Source organism: Felis catus, chromosome A2, assembly GCF_018350175.1.
Source record: "Felis catus isolate Fca126 chromosome A2, F.catus_Fca126_mat1.0, whole genome shotgun sequence".
Lineage (NCBI taxonomy): Eukaryota > Metazoa > Chordata > Mammalia > Carnivora > Felidae > Felis > Felis catus.
In genome coordinates this window covers 109,153,668-109,171,491 of record NC_058369.1, presented here as the reverse complement: position 1 = coordinate 109,171,491, position 17,824 = coordinate 109,153,668, and the positions used below count along the sequence as shown (strand labels likewise).

General features: G+C 37.4%; 1 protein-coding gene across 6 annotated transcripts in view; it reads left to right on the top strand.

Annotated features, from left to right (window-relative positions):
* Window positions 1-17,824, top strand: part of CRPPA (CDP-L-ribitol pyrophosphorylase A) — a 670,733-nt gene that overhangs the window by 162,691 nt on the left and 490,218 nt on the right. For all 6 annotated transcript variants that reach the window (XM_045052438.1, XM_045052440.1, XM_045052439.1 and 3 more), the window contains exons 7-8: window positions 12,429-12,521; window positions 13,003-13,095. In XM_045052438.1, coding sequence (XP_044908373.1) covers window positions 12,429-12,521; window positions 13,003-13,095 — 186 coding nt within the window. The remainder of the gene's footprint in view (window positions 1-12,428; window positions 12,522-13,002; window positions 13,096-17,824) is intronic.

Below are 17,824 nucleotides of genomic sequence, written 5' to 3'. Positions count from 1 at the left end.
GCTACTCTATTCTTGTTTGTTAAATATTTTATTAAGCAGAAGATTTGTTGATGTCAGCATTCCAGTTCTCACCTTCCAAATATTTTATGCATTACTAGGAAGAAGAAAGAGGTCAAATGACTGTACTTACTTTAAAAAAAATTTTTTAAATGTTTATTTTTGAGAGAGAGACTGCACTCAAGCAGAGGAGGGGCAGAGAGAGAGAGGGAGACACAGAATCCAAAGCAGGCTCCAGGCTCTGAGCTGTCAGCATAGAGACTGACGTGGGGCCCAAACTCACAGCCCCCAAATTCATGACCTGAGCTGAAGTCAGACATTCAACTGACTGAGCTCCCTAGTGCCCCCACTGTACATACTTTTTAACATATTTTTTTTATCATTTATAAAATGACAAAATGGGTAATATTTACATGATATACCTGCCAAAAAATAGTTAGGAGCTAAAGCCAATAATTTCTCATTTACTACAAAGTTGTCTATTAGTTACACATAGTATAAATTTTTTTTTAAGTTTGTTTATTTTAAGAGAAACAGAGACAGTGTGAGTGGGCGAGAGGGAGAGGGAGAGAGAGAATCTCAAGCAGGCTCCCAGCTGCCAGCGCAGAGCCGAATGTGGGGCTTGAGCTCATGAAACCCTGAGATCATGACCTGACCTGAAACCAAGAGTCAGACATTTAACCGACTGAGCCACCCAGGCACCCCTAGTTGTATGTAGTATAACATTATGTAGTAAAACTCAATGGGAAGATAAACTTGAGCAGATGTGTATTTGATAGCTTTCTCTTCTTTATAGACACAGTATCCAGCATTGGATACATAATTTGATAAAATGGGAGCCTTTCTCTTTAACAAATGGTGCTGGGAAAACTGGACAGCAACATGCAGAAGAATGAAACTAGATTACTTTCTCACACCATTCACAAAAAATAAACTCAAAATGGATAAAGGACCTGAATGTGAGACAGGAAACCATCAAAACCCTAGAGGAGAAAGCAGGAAAAGACCTCTCTGACCTCAGCCGCAGCAATTTCTCACTTGACACATCCCCAAAGGCAAGGGAATTAAAAACAAAAATGAACTATTGGGACCTAATGAAGATAAAAAGCTTCTGCACTGCAAAGGAAACAATCAACAAAACTAAAAGTCAACCAACGGAATGGGAAAAGATATTTGCAGATGACATATCGGAAAAAGGGCAAGTATCCAAAATCTATAAAGAGCTCACCAAACTCCACACCCAAAAAACAAATAACCCAGTGAAGAAATGGGCAGAAAACATGAATAGACACTTCTCTAAAGAAGACATCCGGATGGCCAACAGGCACATGAAAAGATGCTCAATATCGCTCCTCATCAGGGAAATACAAATCAAAACCACACTGAGATATCACTTCACGCTAGTCAGAGTGGCCAAAATGAACAAATCAGGAGACTATAGATGCTGGTGAGGATGTGGAGAAATGGGAACCCTCTTGCACTGTTGGTGGGAATGCAAACTGGTGCAGGTACTCTGGAAAACAGTGTGGCGGTTCCTCAAAAAAATAAAAATAGACCTACCCTATGACCCAGCAGTGGCACTGCTAGGAATTTACCCAAGGGATACAGGAGTACTGATGAATAGGGGCACTTGTACCCCAATGTTTATAGCAACACTCTCAACAGTAGCCAAATTGTGGGAAAAGCCTAAATATACATCAACTGATGAATGGATAAAGAAATTGCGGTTTATATACACAATGGAGTACTACGTGGCAATGAGAAAGAATGAAATGTGGCCCTTTGTAGCAAGGTGGATGGAACTGGAGAGTGTGATGCTAAGTGAAATAAGCCATACAAAGAAAGACAGATACCATATGGTTTCACTCTTACGTGGATCCTGAGAAACTTAACAGAAGACCATGGGGGAGGGGAAGGAAAAAAAAAAAGAGGTTAGAGTGGGAGAGAGCCAAAGCATAAGAGACTCTTAAAAAGTGAGAACAAACTGAGGGTTGATGGGGGGTGGGAGGGACAGGAGGGTAGGTGATGGGTATTGAAGAGGGTATCTTTTGGGATGAGCACTGGGTGTTGTATGGAAACCAATTGGACAATAAATTTCATAAAAAAAAAATGGGAGCCTTGAATTTGTTGTGATAGTGCTCAGGTTTGTTGAGATGAGGGTCTGTATATTCTGTCCTTCGATCTTTGTAGTTTTGAATCAGAACAGTAATGGCCTTTGAAGAGTATTTTAATAGAGGGGATGTATAATGGTAGACTTTTATTAAGGGAGTGTTACCACAATAATTCCTTCTGCTACCATCACCAACTACTCAGCACGTGTTGAATGCAGTGGTCCAGAATTACTTGACTCTTTTCCAGGATAAAATCTAAGAACCTGCATTGGAGGACCTTTCTTAGATACTTAGTTCGCTGTGCAGGACCCAGAAAAATGATCTAAGTTAGGAGATTGTGTGTGGCAACAAATAAACTTCTTAGTACTCAGATTATTTTCTCCAGATGAAGCATTTCTTTTGGTTTGACTTTGGAATCTATAGTATCATTTTCTCTGAAGAAAGGCCTTGTGACTTTCATGATAAGGTAATAGTCACTTGGAGTAAACTGATACCCAATGTATTGTGGATGTTAAGTAAATGGGCCTGGAAATCCAGTAGATCTTAGTCTGAGTACTACTATGTACTGGTTTTATGATCTCAGGTTATTTAAATAGACTTCTGTACCTCAGTTTTCTTAACGTAAGGATCATGATAATATAGGCACAGGTGTACTTGGTGACTTCAATAAGATAATTTCTCAAAGTATTTAGTGTAGATTCTTACAAATGGTAACACTTTAAATGTAAAACATAAAATGTCAAGGGGTAATGGAGGTGTGGTGATGTGTTAAAGCGCTCTTTAAAGATGTAAGTTAAATCTGGAGTGGAATAATCATAGCAAACATTTAATAAAGCACTAGGTGCAGGGATAGTTATTAATGCTTTATATACCAGCGAACAAAGATGAATGACGTGACAACACTCATGCTAGACTTGAGATTTTCTAGAACAGTGATTAGTGGGGAAAGTCCATGGACTCAGGAACAGAGGCACTTTCCATTGTATTATGTAGCATTGCAAATGGATCTTAAGGCTCATGTTAGACTCCAGTCTTTGCATAGTGTGGCTTTTAAGCTGCATAATTAAGGGAGTACCAGCCCTTCCCCTGGTGTGATAAAGTACTGGGGTCCAACATCATTGTGGCATTGTAGAACCATGGTTCTAGTGCTATCCTGCCTGCCCAGCACTTAAGGCTAACAGAAGGTCAAGACTCTCTTTGGTATATCTAACAGGCTAGAGTTTGAGGCTTATGGTTGCAGCTTGTGAAGTACAAGGAGTCTAGTATGATGTACCAGCTCACTGTTCATGTTGGGAGGTCCGTAGCATATGTAACATGGGAGAACGGTAACCTGGATCATTTATCACCTCAAAGGTGCGTTAAGATTTATTGGTTTAAAGCTCTGGCCAATAGCTTTTTTCCTCTGAAGCTTTCCAGGAACCCCAACCATAGGGGAGAAGTTCTGGAAAAGTTAAACCTTAACACTCATATACTAATTTAATCAACTTTCTTATCAATTCAATGAACGGAGTGTTTATTTTACTGATGACTCATCTGAGCCATGAAGCTTAAATAATTTACCCAAAGTCATACGGAAAGCCAGTGACACAGCTAGATTTACAGGCAGGGATCTTGGCTCCAGAGGCCATGCTGTTGACTACAAAAACGGGCTTTAAAGCTGATTCTTAAAAAATTAAAAAATAGTAAATGCTCAGTGGACAAAACCTCCACAAAAGAATAAAATAACCATGAAGTAAAGTTGAATTGGCAATTGAAAATTCGAAAATAATAAATCCTTAATAAAGCAGTTACTGAGATGAAGATTACTAAATATGAAGGAGAGGCTCTGGGCTGTTAACCTCTGACTGAAGGTCCAGACACAGCACTCACAGACCAGAGGTGACTCCACTGATAAACACAGTGACGGATGAACTGAGGGACCAGTCACAGCCTTCATTTGGCAGGAGTCATAGTTACAGAAAATGCCTTTCAAAAATGAGGATTTGCAGTATACAAAGATACTTTTTCCTAAGCTTTATTGAGGTATAATTGATGAATAAAAATTATTTTTACATATATAAAATTATATCTATTGATGATAAGATGCACATATACACCATGGTCACCATGTTTAATTAACATATCCATTATTTTACATAATTACCACTTTGTTGTATGTTTTTTTGTTTGTTTTTTTCTAAAGGTCTACCCTGTTAGTAAATTATTTCAAGTATATAATATATTGTTAATTACGGTCACTGTGCTGTACATTAGATCTCTGACTTATTCATCTTGTAGACCTGAAACTTTGTACCCTTACAGCAGTATCTCCCCACTCCCCCCCACCCCCGCCATAGCCCTTGGCAAACACAAGACTTTTAATTGTAAGTATTGTCTACAGAGTGAAAAAGTGCATCTTGCTCTGATTTCTTGTTTATGACCACATGAGTACCATGTTTGAACGGGAGGGAGGTGAGAATTTAATGGAATCAGATTCAGACATGATCCAGCCAAAATGTTCTGTAAAAAGAAGGTTGGCTTTTCAGAAACACATTTTTGAACCTCTGACTCATGGGACTTGAACCAAAGTCTTTGAGCCTTAGTTAATCCTTAACTCTTCCTGAGATGGAAAACATTTTTTGACAAAGCATCTCCCTTCCTAATAGCCATGCTTTAAATAGTATTTTTAGTATCCAGATGGTTGCATTTAGTTAATGGTAAATCTTTTCTAAATTCTTATTTGTCATGATGTAAGGAAAGTACTTCATGGTTTTTTGTTTTGTTTTTTTGGTATACCTCTTTAATTTTACTGAACATAATGGAAGGTTGTTTTAAATTTTGTTTAAATGTTCTTTGAACCAAAATATTTATAGAACAAGGAGTTCTTCTAGCCAGGAGATTGTTGCGTTTGTTGTGTTTGAGTGTGGAAACATTAGGAATGACAGCATAAGATGATACTGTAGAGCATTTTCATAAACAACTTAATAGCATTGTCTAATGTGGTCTTTGTTTATTAAAGGTGTCCAAGACTCCTTTGCTATATTTAGGTAAATCTAAGGTTTTTTGTTTTTTTGTTTTTTTTTACTCAAGCATGGAAAATACTTTCTGGTTGGGAAAAGGAGTGTGACAAAAAAAAAAAAAAGAAAAGAGAAGAAAAAGAAAAAAGACACTTAACTAGAAACAGTTCTTAAGAATGTCACTTACAGGAAGGAATAAGTGGCAGTGTTGTTTTGCTTTGTTTTAAAAGTATTTAAAAAATGCTACTATTTAATACTTTATGTAAGAATATTGTGTGTCCATTTCTTAGTTTGTAGGCCCTAGTTAATGAATGACTATCTTTTAATTGCAATTTTAATTCACTAAGTAATAGTAGAACAAATATATTTTAATAATAACAATAATTAACATTGGCTGGGTACTATACTTCCCATATATCTATATCCTGTATTTGAGCAGCTTTTATTGTATTTATGAACTGTTAATAATTAAGAAATAAAAGCTTTAATAAGGAAACAAGTATATATTGAAATCATTATCAGCTAAAACCCTCACAGGCAAGAATGAACCCAGTATTTGTGGCAATAGTAGAAAATGGCCTTGGAGTTTAAGAATACCTGTGTTGATGAGAAGAGTTGATAAGTCGAGTTGGATGGTTAATAACATTTGAGTAGTGGGGTGCCTGGGTGACTCGGTTAAGCATCAGACTTAGGTTCAGGTCATGATCTCAAGGCTTCTGAGGTTGAACCCCACGTTGGGTTCTGTGCCGACAGCTCAGAGCCTGGTGCCTGCTTCAGATGCTGTGTCTCCCTCGCTCTCTCTGCCCCACCTCCTCTCTCTCTCTCTCTCTCTCTCTCTCTCTCTCTCTCTCTCACACACACACACACACACACACACTGTCTCTCTCAGTCTCTCTCTCTCAAAAATTAACATTACAAAAGACAATAGTTGAATATAATTAGAGTATGGAGTACTTTAAAGACAATTTCACAATTGGAGATTCAATCTAAACACATACATGTTGGGGCGCCTGGGTGGCTCAGTCGGTTAAGCGGCCAACTTTGGCGCAGGTCATGATCTCGTGGTCCGTGAGTTCGAGCCCCGTGCCGGACTCTGTGCTGACAGCTCAGAGCCTGGAGCCCATTTCAGATTCTGTGTCTCCCTCTCTTTGACCCTCCCCCGTTCATGCTCTGTCTCTCTCTGTCTCAAAAATAAATAAACGTTAAAAAAAAAATAAACACATGTTCTATATATAACTATATGTTCTTAAATATTCTGAATCGAAAAAATGAAACTCAGTTTTAGGAATAGTAATCTTCAAATACTCTTGACACTTAGTGAATACTTTCTTTTTAAAGAATGTATGATTCATAAGTGTTATAGACTGAATGTGTTCTCTCTCAGAATTTATATTTTGAAATCCTAACCTCAGTGTGGTGGTATCAAGAGGTGAGGCTTGAGGGAGATGATTAGGTCATGAGGATGGGGACTTCATGAAGGGGTCAGTTGTCTTACAAAAGAGACTCCTGAGACCTCCCTTGCTTTTGCCATCATGTGATGATGCAGTAGAAAGGCTGTTGTTTTTGAACCACAAAGGGGACTCTTACCAGTCAGTGAATCTACCTACACCTTCATCTGGTTTGTCATGTCTTCTAAACCCCACCCATGGATCTGTAAGACACTGTGAAAGGGCAAATGGTGATTATCCAGAAAATTCTTAAATTTTTTTTTAAACTTTTTTTTAACGTTTATTTATTTTTGAGACAGAGAGACAGAGCATGAACAGGGGAGGGGCAGAGAGAGAGGGAGACACAGAATCTGAAACAGGCTCCAGGCTCTGAGCTGTCAGCACAGAACCCGATGCGGGGCTCGAACTCACGGACCGCGAGATCATGACCTGAGCCGAAGTCGGATGTTTAACCGACCGAGCCACCCAGGTGCCCCGAAAATTCTTAAATTTTAATTGAGGGAGAAACCGATGGATGTGCTGAAATGAAGGTCAGGGAAAAGTCAGAGAAAACCTTTTAAATCTTTGTAGTACAGCGGCAGAGGCAGGGAAATTTTTCAGTGCCTACTGATTCTTTACAACTTGTGAGAAAAAATAATTAGGGAACTCTGCAATTCATACCAAAAAATCATACTCCATGCAAATCAGATTTTAAAAATAGGAAAGAAACCCCACAGCTCACCCCTTAAAATGTTATCATACCTTTTCTTTGGTACAATTCAGTAAAAATTTGTCTTCAAGGGGCACTTGGATGGCTCAGTAGGTTACACATCTGACTCTTGATTTCAGCTCAGGTCATGATCTCACAATTCCTGAATTTGGGCCCCACATTGGTCTCTGCACTAACAGTGTGGAACCTGGTCAGCATTCTCTCTTTCCCCTCTCTCTCTGCCCCTAAGCCACTTGAATTCTGTCTCAAAATAAATAAACATAAAAAGATTAAAAAAATGAATTCACAAAGGTTAAAGACAAACTTCAAAGATGGCATGCCAAAAGATGAATACAGTTATTAACTATCAGAGGAAACAAAATTCAGACTAAAGCAGCACTGTCTTAGAACTGCTTAACAGATCAGAGCGGCACCTGAGTGGCTCAGTTGGTTGGCAGTCCAACTTTGCCTCAGGTTATGATCTTGGGGTCCGTGGGGTTGAGCCCTGTGTGGGGCTCTGTACTCACACGTCAGAGACTAGACCCTGCCTCAGTTTCTGTGTCTCCCTCTCTTTTTGCCCCTTCCCCGCTCATGCTGTCTGTCTCTCTGTCTCTCTGTCTCTCTCTCTCTCTCTGTCTCTCTCTCTCTCTCTCTGTCAAAGAATCAATATTAAATGAAAATAATGGATTAAAAATAGACTACAGCTGATTTCAGGTTATTATAATAGTGGGAAACTTGAGATAATTAGAGTGTGTTCTAAGTAAAAGATAACTAAAAGAGAATAGATGTGAATGATGATAAAGGCATTCAGCATAGGATAATGCTTCTTGGGGAAGCTTGAAGAGAATTTTCTTGAAATGACTAACTGATGCTTTAAGACCTAACAGGCATACTTGGGAAAAACTGAGGTATAAAAATTGACAATTAAACACATGTTGATTCTGATTAGGATTTTGAATTTCCTCATAAAGAATTCTTCACATAGGGACCTAGGTGTAAGAAAATAAAATCAAAAGTTAAAGGAAAAAAGGATACTCTGCCTGGCCTCTTGCATCTCCACAATATTCACTATCCAAATAAAAAGAAACAGTGTCTGTGAACTTCAGAGGGAATGCATATAGAATCCAAGAATGGGACCACCAGCCAAATTTTCAGTCAAAATTGAGGAGGAAAACCAAATATAATGTCTACTGTATTTCGTAATAGAATTACTGATGTTGAATCTACCCAGTGACATAATGAATGGAGAGTAAGTGACTGACAGATGGATTATAAGCTTTAGGATAAGTATATAATTCTTGGAGATGGTGGAACAGTGACTACAAATCTGTGAGAGAAGAGCGAACCCAACTTTGATTCCCGGGTAATAGGTTCTTTGAATGTAAAAGCAAAACTGAAGGAACATAAAGATGTTGAGGCTTTTGTTAAAAAAAAAAAAAAAAAGGAACACCAACTAAAGAAACTACTTGCAGATAAAGTTTATCAAATAAAGAAGGGAATTAAAATGAAGAGCTTAAAAATGGAGAAATTTTGTTGAAAAGGTCAATGATTTGGGGGGCACCTGAGTGGCTCGCTCAGTTGGGCCTCTGACTTTGGCTCAGGTCATGATCTCATGGTTTGTGGGTTTGAGCCCCACTGTCGGGCTCTGTGCTGCCAGCCCGGAGCCTGCTTCAGATTCTGTGTCTCCCTCTCTGCCCCTCCCCCACTTGCACTCTGTGTCTCAAAAATAAATAAATATTAAACAAAATTTAAAAAGTCAATGCTTTTGAGTGTAGATAAGTCTAGATTGTGGGTTTTATAGTGTTAGAATAGGATGTGAATTTGATCTTATTAAATGGGTAAAAATCACATGATTACCAGAACTAGGCTCTAGGTGGAAGCTAAAATGTGCTATTTCTTTCATAGAAGGAGGACAGCTAATGCCGACAAATAAAATGCATTGCCATTAAAAATCCAGTATTTTAATCCTATCCATACTACCTCTTCCTAACGTTTAGAAGTTTAGGGCTCTGAAAGTGAAAAATTACCTGAGATTTAGCAGCATTTGCTTCAGTTTCACTCTACTGAATTTTCTTTCCTCACTAGCTAAAAAAAGACCTTCGTGTTATCTGATTTGAATGCCATATTGCTTTTGTTTCTTCATCCTTTTGTCCTACAATCGTACTGCATATATTAATAGAATTAATAGAGTATTGTTGGAATGATGTTTAGCTAATGTTCGGGTAATTGTTACTAGGTAGTGGTATTTTTGGATCTTTTTTTTTTTTTTTTTTTTTACCTTTTTCAAGTAGTTGGTTTTAAGAACAATACACCATTTTTCTTGAAACAAGACTTTTTTTAAACTATTTTTTTTTTTTAATTTATATCAGAGTTAGGTAGCATATAGTGCCACAATGATTTCAGGGGTAGATTTCCTTAATGCCACTTACCCATTTAGCCCATCCCCCCCTCCCACAACCCTTTCAGTAATCCTCTGTTTGTTCTTCATATTTAAGAGTCTCTTATGTTTTGTCCCCCTCCCTGTCTTGAAACTGTTTTAAATTTAAAATACCTATATATCAAGTATTTGCTAGTGGGAAGAACATTCGTGTTTCTGTGCACAAGGACCCCATATCCTTTCCTTAAGAATTTTATCCATTTCAGTACTTCAGAAGTTAAATCAGTCTCTCATGTTCTCATCCTAGACCTCATTTATGTATATGCAAAATAAAATTTTAAATGAAATCATTTTGTAAAATTCACATTTCACATTTGTTGAAGTTACTATCTCATGATGTGATTGTTTTATTTCATATCTGTTAAGTCAAACTTGGCAGGATCTAAGGAATTTTATAGTACTTGTATGCAGACATTCACACTAATACCTCTTTCTTAAATTTTTTTTAATGTTTATTTATTTTTGAGACAGAGGCAGAGCATGAACAGGGGAGGGTCAGAGAGAGAGGGAGACACAGAATCCGAAACAGGCTCCAGGCTCTGAGCTGTCAGCACAGAGCCCAATGCGGGTCTCGAACTCACGGACCGTGACATCATGACCTGAGCCGAAGTCGGATGCTTAACCGACTGAGCCACCCAGGTGCCCCTGTTCACACTAATATCTTAAATACTGGCATAAGACCTTAACTCTGTGGTCAGAGGAAAGACTATTTGTTAACAGCAGTAGCATTAAGGAGAATATAGCGTTGCACTGATGGTCTACATTGCAATTCCTACAGGGGAATGCTGTTACCACTAGGTGCTGTTCTAGTTGAGGTAAATTAAAGATGTTGATGTTGGGAAGCACTTAATTTGTTCAGGGACCATGGGCAAAAAAAGAGACGTTGTCTTTATTCCTCTGGAATGTCAAGCGGATCTGCCCCAGGGAGAGAGAGGAGGCTACCTTTATTTTTTGGAATATGCACAAATATACTCCAGGAAGAGACATCCCTATCTTTGCAAATCTGCCTGTTACGCAGACATCTTTGAAAAGTCCATCTGGAGTGCGTTAGCTATTAATGTCTTTGAAAATGTTTGGGTATATAAGACATCCCTGGAAAATTATCTCCTTGTAATATCTAGAAGATGTGATTCCTTGAACAAACTTAATGTTGCACAGTGAAAGCCAATAATTTCTTCTCTGTTTAACTATCAGTATGTGGCTGGTGCAAATGGAACTATTTTGTTAATTTTCTTAATGTTGTCTCGAACTTGGTACTCAATAAGAATTTTAAAATGAAAAAAGTCTTGAAATTTGCAAGCTAATGAATTCGTAGCAGTGCTAAGACTTCAAAACATTTACTTCCCCTTCTCTAATATTCTGTCAAAATTACATAGAACTAAGATGGATCCTACTTACTATGTAATGTTCTTGGAAGTACACAGTTTAATGTTTTACTAAGGGACTGGCCTACTGTTTTAGAATCGTAAATTGTAAAGCATTGTAAATGTAATGCCAGTATTAACCATTGAAATGTGGCTTTCTGGGGAATTAAAATAACATACATAAAAGACCTCGTTTAATAATTAAGTTTTTGTTCTTATTGCTATTAGAGGGAAACAATGGAAGTTAATTAGAATATTGAGTTTATGGAATAAAAGTCTCATTAGGAGAATTTTTGTATTATATGTGCTATTCTAAATCTAGTCTGGGACCACCTCTAGTAATAATCTCTTCATCTCTTGTTTTATTATCATTGTCCTAGTTCAAGTCTTATTTCTCTCTCAGATTATTATAATAATTTTTTAAATATAATTTATTGGCAAGTTACCTAACATACAGTGTATACAGGGTACTCTTGGCTTCAGGATAGATTGCCATGATTCATTGCTTACATACAACACCCCGTGCTCATCCCAACGAGTGTCCTCCTCAGTGCCTGTCACCCATTTCCCCTCTCCCCCACCCCATCAACCCTCAGTTTGTTCTCTGTATTTAAGAGTCTCTTATGGTTTGTTTTGTTTAAAACTATTTTTCCCCCATGGTCTTCTGTTAAGTTTCACAAATTCTTATCAGTGAAAACATACAATATCTGTCTTTCTCTGACTTACTTCACTTAGCATAATACCGTCCAATTCCATCCATGTTGCTGCAAATGGCAAGATTTCATTCTTTCTCATTGCCAAGTAGTATTGCATTGTGTATATATATCTATGTGTTTCAGCTTTTTTATCCATTTACCAATTGATGGACATTTGGGCTCTTTCCATACTGTGGCTATTGATAGTGCTGTGTCCACCATGTTGACTCCTCCCTCACTAATAATTTCTTAATGCTTTTCCTGCTTCTAGTCATTCCAGGTTTGGCAGAATCTAACTGTAGAATTTAGCATGTTTGCAGAATCATCCAACAACTCCCATCTAACCAACCATTTGATTATAATCCAGAATTTTCTGAAATACATCCTTTGTATAAGAAAAAAAACAGGTACTGCCTGTCCCTGCATATATCCTGTACCTTTACTTATTTGAAACTATTTCCTTTATCTGTATCTCTGTTCACCAAAATAATATTCATCAGTCATAGAGTAGTTCAGATGTCTTTTTCTTGGAAGCTTCATAAACTTTAGACTGAATTATTTTGACTTTTTATGGTCTTTGGCTTTTTGTGTCTGTTGAAATTTTATGCTCATTTGTAACATTAGTTTAGGTTCTGATTTGGTCTTTCTATCTAGTTTATAAACTGCTCTTTCTTAATTATTTATTCTCCTAGCATGTAAAAGTCACGTCTCGACTTCCATGTCACACTGGCAGAGATCTTGATCAAATCGTGTCAGAGCAGTGCTACAGTTACGTTTGCGTGAATGTAAGTAGTGACCTTAAATGGTTCAAAGCCTTTGACGATCTGTGTAAATGTAATGTGCAAGATAATTATTTCTTGATTTTTAATCGTTTGAATTTAAGTTTTTGTGATGAGCTCTGTTATTCAGTATGTATTTGGAAGTTGTATTTTTTAATTCTTGAAATAAAAAAAAAATATTTTCTCACAAGTTAATTCCCATAATGAGAAGAAGGTGATATTTCTGTAGATGCCATTTTCAGTTATTTGGTATGAAGCAGATAAGATGACACAGGTTTGAATTAATGAAGAATTCAGATTTTAATAGATGTGACCGTATGGGTATCCTTGAAAGTTGTTCAAAAAGTGAAAATTAAGCTTGATAAAGATTTTGGATGTGTATGTAAAAGCTCCATATTTTTTTCCTTCATTAACTTTTAATTCTTGAATTAACTTTTAAATCATTTAAGAACTTCTTTTCACTTCCTTTTATTTTCTGGTCTTTCAGGTTATGACCTCTGATTTTGAGGAAATCCGGAAGTTAGTGAATATGCTGGAAGAGAGTAATCTTTCCATTTTATATCCTGTTGTTGTTATTTCAGTAAGTGATTTAATTCAGATTTAACTCCTCATCCTTAGGCTTTCTTCCTTGGGATTCAGTTTTCCTTTTTAACAAAATTTCATCCAATTGAGGAAATCTACCCAAGCCCAGAAGAAACTCCTTTTATGGATTCCTGAGCTTTCTCTCTTGTTATGACTTCCATGACTTTGTTCCCTTATTACTGTAGTTATTTGTTTGAATTGACAAGTTTAGGGAAAAAAATTAATCTAACAACCAGTTTTATTTCTTTTTCTTCATTAAAATGGCAGAGTATACTGCTGAATTCACTAGCTGTTTGGAGAATATGAAAGAGCTTATTAGCATGTTAGCAAAACACCATTGGAGAAAAAATACCGAGGTTAAAAAAAAAAAAGAGGGAAAATAGCATGTGGAAGTAAATTGTCTCTTAGGTTGTATCATCTTCTCTGTCACTTGGACAGCAAAGTAGAAGGAGAAACAGATGAAAGAGAATTCCTTGGAGATGGCCCATGAAAATTTTGGGAAGGTCTTTCCTGTGAAAGACTAAAAGTACATGTTTAATACAGCATTCTTTTTTTTGATTGGTCTATTAAACTGTACAAAAGAGGGAGATCTCAGCACAACCAGGAAGGAATAAAATCAGAGACTAGTTGAGTAGAGTGTAGTCTGTGATATTTTACTGTGGGAAGGGGTTCTAAATGTGACATTCTCCGATCATTTGCTTAACAATTGCCAAGTTTCTAATCTTGGGCCCATCCCAATAGTGTGGGAATTTAGAATTTAGTTCATGGTAGGTAAGATCATTAATACAAAAAGAAAATTTGTAATACAAATGAATTTAACTCTAGCATGGCAAATACATCCAAATGAGCAACTGGGGAAGATTGGTTTTACTGTCCTATTGTATGTGGGCATATATTCTAATGGTAAGTTCCATGGATCCTGCTGATTATGGAAAATCAAGTTCCACAAGCGACTGATTTTAACAGAAGTATCAGTGCCTTTCATTGGGGGTATTGTGGGAAACATGAAATTTACTTAATGCTGGAAGGCTCTAAGGCTCTGTAGGGTACAGTTAGGTTAAAAGTCCTATGTATAGCCCTCTATTCCTCCCTTTGTGTTAAGTTACTTAGAAATCTCCTTCTTTCCATGTCCCCAGATAATACTCTAAAGTGTATACAGCATTATGAAGGGAGCAACGGCTTTAAACTCGGAATTTCTCAGTTCCTTGGTCACCTTGGTTAAGTTTCCTGACATTTGCTTTCCTCATTTTAGAAATGAGGCTAATAACCCTACTTCTTAAATCATTGTAAGGATTAAGAAGAATGAATGAATACATAAATGCAAACTGAAGCTGGTATCTCTTTGGGAGGCGTGTAGTGTTTCATTTAATAAATAAATTAAAAAAAGCTTTAATAGCTTAGCTCCTCTTCTTTCCCATTTAGATTAGATGACTCAAAGTTCACTTCCACTGCTCTCTAATCTGAATGCTGAGTTTGAATCATACATTTTTCAACATTCTATTAGGTACTTCAGTTTGAGTACTTCATTATCATCTTAAGTGTGCTGTATCAGATCTATCACAAAAACATGTTTCCTACAAGCTGATTTCTCTTAGCAGCAGTAGTTGTGGCTGGGACTCAGGTGGGAATCTGCCTTAGCTTTGAATTTCCTTTCTACCTTTTTCCTCTGCCTCTCACCATCAAACACACATGTGTGTGTGGACATACACACACACACACACACACAGTTTTTAACTGTTCTCTTTCATTGCACGTCAACCTGTTTTTTTTTTTTTGTATTTTTCCATAAATATTTGAATTTAGTTTTCTGTTTATTTCTGTTGAGTTCTATTTTATGTATCCCAGTAAGTGCTAGAATTTTATTTATTTATTTATTTTTGATTCCCTGGTGTTCTGTATCAAACCAAGGAAAAAGATGGATAGTCCTCTAATTAGAGAGTAAATGTCTCCTAGAACTAGTTTGAGGATAGTATTATTATAAATCTGTATACCATAAACATTGGAAAATGTTTAAATTGGAGAGTTGTTATTACTGCATGATTAATGTTTGTTCACCCATTATTTTCTCAGTGAATAGGTAGACTCAGTGTAGGGATATGAAAGTTATTATTAAACTTAATAGTAAAATGTCAATGGAACGTATCTAGAGTCTGTATCCTTAGGATGGACCAAATCACTGGAAAGGTAAAATAAAGAATGCTCTGTTCTTGGATTGAGAGGCTCATGAATTTTTCTGGATTTTTGAATTGTCCTGTAAATGATTCAATAAAGGCTTCATCCCATTTCTTTCTGATAGTACTTTTCCCCAAATGGCCAAAAGGCCATTTCAGTTTTCCTATGACTTAATCTTTGGCAGATTCATTCAAATATTCCCCAAATGAGTAGTTGTGTAGAAAATATCATTCTAGTTGCAAAATGAGTAAGATAAAAACTTAAATTTGAGTCTAAATATCTGGGGACATAAGTTATACATGAGTAAGTAGAAAAAAAAAACAATGCATGCAGTGTCTGGAGATAGAAGTATGAGTACACATGAAGATATAGATCCATATGTATGTAACTGGAAAGATGTTACTATAGGCAGGTCATACCAGTCTAGAATGGTATGTGTATTTTACTTTTATCTGAATTACTTTGCTAGAAGATTAAATTATATCTTTTTTTTTTTTTTTTTTTAAATAAGGCTTTTAAACATTTCTAAAATCTCAGAAGAGTTGCCAAAGAATTTGCTTATTTCCTTCCCTGAACAGGCAGGTTTTATTCACCAGAAAATAAATCTAAAATGACTTCAAGGTCATAGAAAAATAAATGCATTATTGTTTTGGAATTATGTGATTCGGTAGTTATTGAATGCATGTATTGTAAATGTTTAAAACCCTATTTTGTCTAGGCTGAGATGTAGTACAGTGGTCCTTTTTTTCCTATGTGAGGGTTTATCAACTTCCAATTTCAGTCCATCTGAAGAGAGGAAGACTTGGGAATCACCCAGTTGCAAAGTAAAATTGTGGTTGATGAGGTGTTAGTGAGGATTTTTTTCAACTGAGAGACTAGTTAAGGTGGTCATTTGCAATGTTACCATGATTCACTCTACAAGGACAAACTTTCAGAGGAAATGGGGCTGATGTTAAGCTGGGGCATTTTGTTTGGCAAAAGTAACACTTGGTCAGTTTTTGTTTGTGTTTTAAATTTTTTTTTTTAAATTTTTTTTTTTTTGAATGTTTATTTTTGGGACAGAGAGAGACAGAGCATGAACGGGGGAGGGGCAGAGAGAGAGGGAGACACAGAATCGGAAACAGTCTCCAGACTCTGAGCCATCAGCCCAGAGCCTGATGTGGGGCTCGAACTCCTGAACCACGAGATCGTGACCTGGCTGAAGTCGGACGCTTAACCGACTGCGCCACCCAGGCGCCCCTTAAATTTTTTTTTTTAATTTATTTTTGAGAGAGAGTGAGAGGATGGGGAAGGGCACAGAGGGAGAGAGAGAGAATCCCAGCAGGCTCAGACTGTCAACACAGAGCCCCATGTGGGGCTTGAACTCAGGAACCATGAGATCATGACCTGAGCTGAAAATAAGATGAGATGCTTAACTGTCTGATCCACCCAGGTGCCCCAACACTTGATCAGGTTTTAAGTGTTGGAAATTGGTGTCTGGTCTGCCATGCTGGTGAAACTCACGTTGTCTTAAATTTTCAAGGAGATGCAGAGAAATATTATGGAATTTGCTATTAAATGTCATTTGGTAGTCATTTAAGTGGTACATCGGACCTTCAACCTCATCTGAAACTTTAATCCCTTGGAGGGAGAGCTAAGCACTGAAGGAATGACTGGTTAATGGTGTTAGATTCTTGGTACACAGGTGTTGTAGACTCTGGGTCTGGAGTTTTTTCTTGTCCAGCAAGAAAGTGGGACGCAGGATTAAAATGCGAGAGATGGCTAATGTTCTGGAGAAGACAAGAGCCCCTATTAGAGGTCGTTGCACCATTTTAATTAGGATCAGAAGGCTTATAAACATGGTGATGGATGGGCACAAAGAGACAATGAAACTGTGAACATGAACTCATGGATGTGAGGGAAAGGGGGTTTTGAAGATATGCAGTGTTAGGGGTTTGGGTTAAGACAAAATCCTGGCGGTGGGAGGAAGGTTGTTTACAGCAGACCTGAGGCACCAACTGTGTTTACCTAAACTGGTCTAGGGGACAAGAAAGACAGAGCAAGACACCTCAACATGGCACCTTTCTTTTGCTAATCACCTCTGCTCTGGGCAACTTCCCCCTGCACTGGGCTACTTCGCCCTGCAGCTGTCTATAGCCCTATTTACCTGTTTACCTAACTTGGTCCTTCCTTCCTTTTTTTTGAAAGCAGCTTTCTGTTGTTGTGCTAAGTTGGGGGGCGTTTCTGCCCTGAATACCTAATATGGTTTATCTCATATACCTTTATCCTATACTGGGGCCTTTCCCTGCCCTATCTATACCTATTTCCCTAATCTTTACGCAAACTTGGGTGTGAGCATCCTATGGCTTTCTAATTCTTTACGTCTTGTTAACCCTTCATTGCAAGCTCAGGGAATTCCTAAGCTTATTCACCACACACAGGTATTTAGCTAAAGTAAATTTTATTTCAGGGTGTTGACTGTCTGAAGATCAACTTCTCTCTGCCTTTATGAAGCTGAAATGGGTTAGGAAATACTGACTGTAGGAGGTTTTTGTGATCTCAGGTAAACTGACAGG